The 1,325-nt window shown below is 46.0% G+C and overlaps 1 protein-coding gene across 1 annotated transcript; it reads left to right on the top strand.

The window, feature by feature from the left end:
* Positions 1 to 35: 35 nt before the first annotated feature.
* Positions 36 to 640, top strand: EMH_0096510 (2-oxoglutarate/malate carrier protein, related; the record flags this gene model as incomplete). The annotated part of the gene is made up of 3 exons (XM_038023242.1): positions 36 to 51; positions 155 to 296; positions 436 to 640. 3 exons carry the CDS (start codon positions 36 to 38, stop codon positions 638 to 640), a joined length of 363 nt encoding a protein of 120 aa, XP_037879096.1.
* Positions 641 to 1,325: the final 685 nt, after the last annotated feature.

The raw sequence follows: 1,325 nt of genomic DNA, 5'->3' as shown, positions 1-1,325 counted from the left end.
TTTGGAGAGGCAGCTTTCCCACTGTTCTGCGAGCTATGTCGCTGAATATGGGTACGCACGGCTGTTTCAGCCTTCTTTCTGACCGAGATAGACACTCATTTGCATGAATAGAAATATACTACTCTAGGCCTTGTGTGAGTTGCAATTGTTGCAGGAATGTTAGCAACGAACGATCAGTGCAAGGAGATGCTTGCTCCCACATTGGGTAATGGATGGGCGACGACACTAACAGCAAGCGCTATATCGGGTTTCTTTGCAGTGACATTTTCGCTTCCATTCGACTTCTTAAAGACACGGTGAGCTGAATCAATTCTCACGGTTGTAGCCGATCCATTTCAACTTTTCCTTTTAAATATCACAACTCGTTCTACAATGTTTTCCATCCATGCTTCTGAATTAGTTGCTTCCACAAGCCTGATGTTTTGTTCTGTACAGCCTGCAAAAAATGCGCCCTGATCCGGTAACGGGAGAGTTGCCATACAAAGGTGTACTGGACGCCGCAGTGAAGATCACTCGGACAGAGGGTATCACCGCATTCTATACAGGTTACCCTACGTACTACGTGAGAATCGCACCGCATGCGATGATCACACTGATTTGCATGGATTATCTGGACAGAGCATTCAAGCGATACTTCTAGACGCCCAAGACATAGTTTGGATTTCCGCGATATTGAGGGCATAACGGTGGCAAATGCCCTACAGCTTCATCTCATTTCTTAGTTCCGCAAACCCCGAATGCATCGTGCACTTTTTTGCGAATAAAATAAGACTACCTAGTTGAATGCAGTGCACCAGCTTTGATAGCTCTGCTCCGGGACGGAATAACCTTTTAAGTGTGCGAAAAATGGTTTTCGGTGGACTTTAGAAAGAATATATATGATGCAGATTCGCACGAGCCGGAAACCTACAGACTCTCGCAAGAAATTTTGTATGACCGTGAAAACATTGAACTTTTGTTCGTCTTCAGCCTAGGGAAGCACTGAGGTCATGCACTTTTTTCGCAGTCTTGGTAGTGTTTCTGCTAACTAGTGAAGACAAAGTGCCATCGATTGGGGTGTTGGCGTTTGCTTGTTTAGCCTAGTTGAAGGCACGTACAACCTCACTTAGCTAAGCTTTGCCAAACATTGATAGGCGGCACACTCCAGGCAATTCCCGCACTATATAGGTTACAACTGCTGGAGAAAGCGGAGCGCGTTAGGTGATGACTCCTGTTTCCAAGGGGGGAAATTGCCTTGAAATATTACGCTAGGTACCGAGAGACATCTGCCGACTCGACTCACTTGCACTGTCGTGGGGAATTCTTGGGGTAGAAATGCATTTGCC

The sequence above is a fragment of the Eimeria mitis genome, genomic scaffold, assembly GCF_000499745.2.
Source record: "Eimeria mitis Houghton genomic scaffold, Emh_scaff9097, whole genome shotgun sequence".
NCBI lineage: Eukaryota > Apicomplexa > Conoidasida > Eucoccidiorida > Eimeriidae > Eimeria > Eimeria mitis.
This window is presented reverse-complemented; position numbering and strand designations above follow the sequence as displayed.